The sequence below is a fragment of the Egretta garzetta genome, unplaced genomic scaffold (assembly GCF_000687185.1).
Source record: "Egretta garzetta isolate BGI_Z169 unplaced genomic scaffold, ASM68718v1 scaffold100, whole genome shotgun sequence".
Taxonomy (NCBI): domain Eukaryota; kingdom Metazoa; phylum Chordata; class Aves; order Pelecaniformes; family Ardeidae; genus Egretta; species Egretta garzetta.
The window spans coordinates 1,824,157-1,828,326 of NW_009258265.1; the positions used below are offsets into that span (position 1 = coordinate 1,824,157).

At 42.5% G+C, this 4,170-nt stretch overlaps 1 protein-coding gene across 1 annotated transcript in view; it reads left to right on the forward strand.

Annotated features, from left to right (window-relative positions):
• The first annotated feature begins 875 nt into the window (after window positions 1-875).
• CAVIN1 (caveolae associated protein 1) overlaps window positions 876-4,170 on the forward strand; it is a 17,727-nt gene continuing 14,432 nt past the window's right edge. Inside the window, exon 1 of the mRNA XM_009648398.2 lies at window positions 876-1,433. Within this exon, the coding sequence (XP_009646693.1) occupies window positions 1,014-1,433 (420 nt within the window). The 5' untranslated portion in view covers window positions 876-1,013. The remainder of the gene's footprint in view (window positions 1,434-4,170) is intronic.

Genomic DNA, 4,170 nt, shown 5'->3' on the forward strand with positions numbered 1-4,170 from the left:
AGCAATATGTACTGTATTAAGTTCTGAAACAATGAGTTTGGTTTTTTTTTTACCACCAGAGCCTTATGTAACACAATGTATTCGGGCATTGCTTACAAGTACGTTTTTGCATGGCATATGCTGAAGCATGTCCCGCATTTAAAAGTCTAGCGATTAGATGCATCGATGAATAAAGGATTGCAGAGCTGAGATAGCTGCTTTTAGGTGGGAGTGGCCAGCTGCTTCACTTCAGGAGTGAATTATATGTCTTCCTTCTGTGCTAAATCTGCTCAGAGATGTGGTACACACTGTATATATCATGTTTATGCCTGTTGTGTACATTCACGCACATGGGAGCGTGCATTTTTATGATCCAGAAGTTATGTGCCATAACTACTCAATCCAAACTGTAGCCTTTCATTAAAGTATTGAAAATCAGGCTCTCATAGTCCTGGAAAAAAGCTGAGTATTGGCAAAAGATCTGAATTTTCCAGCTGAACTTTAACGTGTGCAGTTGTTTAAACCAGCCTTCCTTTAATATATACAGCTGTGCCCAGATGGGGTTGCTTTCTTTCCAGCAGCTTCCCGAGCCGGTTTTTGTTTTTTCCTCTCGTTACTTATAGTGCCTTTAGACTTATGGTAAAGAAGAGGCGGTTGTAGTTTCAGAGCTTCACATTCCTCGCTGAGCCATGCCTGTGTTTGCATGCAAAGCCATCGCCTCCCCTCCAACTATTTTAATCATTTCAGAAAGGGTGGGTCATCAGGCATTTGGCAGCGGGCTCCTTTTATATAGCTGAGGTGGAGTCAGCCAATGACCTGCAAGCCTGGAAAATTTTGCAGGGCAGTTTCACTGGACAGCTTTGCAGAGCCGTGCCATTTGAATTTCAGCACAGACATCCACACACTGTGCTCTCCATTTCTGGCGTGTCTCCCAGCACAGAGTTTAGCTGAGGCTCGGGTTTAGTTTTCCCTCCTCTCTCTCCCCTGTAGTGACAGCTTCTCCGGGCTCTGCTAGCCAGGACTCCCGAGCGATCATGGAGGATACTACTTTGCAAATTATCGAACCACCAACTGCTTCTGAGGCCTCTGAGGAGCAAGTGCCTGAAGAACCCATCAAAACAGACCAGATCAATGGTGTGATGGTGCTGACCCTTCTGGACAAGATCATTGGAGCAGTGGATCAGATCCAGCTGACCCAAACACAGCTGGAGGAGAGACAGCAAGAGATGGATAGCGCAGTGACCAGCATCCAAGGAGAATTAACCAAGCTGACAAAGGCACACACCACCACCAGCAACACTGTGAACAAGATGCTGGAAAAAGTGCGCAAGGTGAGCGTCAATGTGAAAACTGTTCGGCAGAACCTGGAAAAGCAAGCCGGGCAGATAAAGAAGCTAGAGTCCAACGAAGCGGAGCTCCTGAAACGCAGAAACTTCAAAGTCATGATCTACCAGGTAAGGAGCTATTTCACAACTTCTTTATGTCCTGTTAGTGGGTATTTTCTTTGCTGAGGGTTCTGTCACGCTGCATGGTTGGTCCATTACTCCCAAACTCCCCTGACTGGCGGTCCAAATTGAGGCGGGTCCGAAGTAGCTCTCTCATTCATGATTGAACATTGTCTATGCGTTCGAAGACAAGGTTTGACAGAGTTGCCACATTTAACAGGAATTTTAACAAGGATAGTGAGAATGGCCCTAAGCACTCATTGCAATGGACCAGAAGTATCAAAATAACCTGATTTGACTGCTTAGCTAAAAAAAGAACAAGAATGCACTGGGTTCTGGAAGGAGGTATTGTAAATCCATCTGCCAACGTCTTCTCTACTGAGAGGCAACATGTGTATTGCTACATGGAGAGCGATAATATTTCAGATTCGTGACATGCATCTGATAACAACAAGAGTCAGTAACCCCAGCATCGGGGTTAATCTCACAGATAGAGACATTAGGGAAAATACAGAACAGCTCCTTGAGCTCATTAGTACTCGGGTCTGCCTTTGCCGTTGTGCTTGTACAGATTTCCACATTCTTTTTTCTGTAACCTGCGAGTCTTGAATCTTCTAGTTATCTGGTTTCAATAACAGCTTTGGTTTGCTTGATGTTCAACCACTGCACTAAGCATTGGATTTTTCCTTTAATATTAAACAAGAAGAAGGAGGGGAATATGTTTCTGTCAGTTTTCCTGTCTGGAGTTATTCTTCCTTATCAGAACAAACTCTTATATTGGGCGGTGGAAGAAAAGTGAGTGAAATAGTTAATGATTCAGTTAGAAGCCTCTGGGTTAATAATAGACAGCGTCAGGGACAAATAGAGAAGCATCTAGTGCTGATCACAGGAAGAGAGAGAAGAAAACCAGAAAAAAAGGGAAAGTGCTTCTACAGGGTTTGAAGGGAGAGCTGATCATAATAGGCTCAGGAATCTAACAAGTACAGGGGCCTGTGTAACTCTGATTCAGAGCTTAAGCATTTGTAGTTTTATCATGCCTGAAAGGCTGAAATACTCATGCCTATTCAGATCATGCGGGCAGCCATGCAGCAGTTATATATATATATATATTTATTACAAGCTCTTTGTATCAGGCTTTTGGGGGAGGATGGATCTATCCATGGAAAAATAAAATAGAACTCTAAAGGTACCGCAGAAGCAACAAACATTGCAAAATGAGAAGAGTGAAGGGAATTGTTTAAACAGAACATTCCTTGTGGATTACGGAAATAGGTAGGAAGTTGGCAAGCTTGTAGGTCCTTTGGAAGCATCCTAAACATTGGCAGATTGTCATTCTGCAGGCTGTTCGTTTTGGTTTGCTGTTGCTTATGAATATTGAGTAGCGTTTCTCTTTGAATATGAAAAAGCAACCCTGCTTCTAAAGGAAATCAGGGGCAATGCTCTTGCTGATGTAAGGAGGACAGAACAGCCTCTTGAGTGAATCAGCTGACAAGGGACTACGGCAGGGATTTTGTGAATCGCGAAGATATTAGGAAAAACAGATGAATGATTGATAATTCAGAACAATTTCCCAGCATGGAATTTAGTGTGATTTGACTGTGAGGCCACAGAGCACAAGTGAGAAATCCTCCAGGTTTGCTTCATGTGAAATGGAGCCTTTTGTGCCCTCATGGAAATCCTCGCACTTGGGCAGGAAGCCTGGGCAGACCTTGCCCCAAAGCGTAAGGACCCAGTTCTGGGGAGACCGAAAGTGTGGTGGCAAGCGTGCAGGCTTGCGACGGGCACTGCTACGGCAAATGAAGGTCTCTCTTGGAGGAGAAACTCTTCGTTATCTCTGAATTTCATGTTTAAACTGAAAAACAAAATCCACTATGGCTTGTGATGTTTGAATGCTAGAAAGAAATAGGCAATAATAATATTAATGTGCTTGAGTAACAAATACTTTTCTCGATAGTACTCTTGTGCTGAGTTGCTGTGGCAGACAGACCCATACAATGAGAATTCGATTGCCAGATGTGGACTGCAGGGAATCCCCTGGAAGAATGGGGTATATTTTTGCAGTTCTCCGCAATACAGCAAATGTTTCTAAATTATGTCAATCTAGGATCTGCTTCAGAGCTAACTTAGTTATTATTTCTCATATAGAAAATAGGGTTGCTTAATAGTTGCATTATTCTATAGCTTGGATTCCATAAAAATGTCATCATGTAATTTTCAAGGTACACAAACCTGAATTGCATGGCTTGGTGTAAGGCAAAATAATCTGTCCTATATAGGAGTCTCTCTTATTTGTGGAGACCTTTTATTCTGAGGAAGTTCAATGTTTTGGGGGATCTTGGAAGTTTTGCTTTTGGCTTTGGGGGTTTTTATGCTGCTTTGGTTTTTTCCTGGGGGGGGACACAGAGTTTTTGCGGTTTGTGTCTTATTGTAATTATGGAGATGCCATCTTCAGAAATTCCCAACACAGGCTGACTATGGGAATCACACAGCAGATTTGCAAAAACATCAGGTTACAGTTTTGTGTCACAATTTATTCATATGAATATTTTATCACAGTCAGGAATTCTAGGCACATCAATGACGAGAGCGGTACTTTGGGATTAAGCAAAACAAATAATGCTAGTGCATTTCAAGGATACAACTCTATACAGAAAGAAGTGATATTTTTGTGTGCACATTGTAAAGGCATTTATCAAATCGAGGATGATGTTCGGCTGCTTTACTGATATTGAATCAATGCTATTTG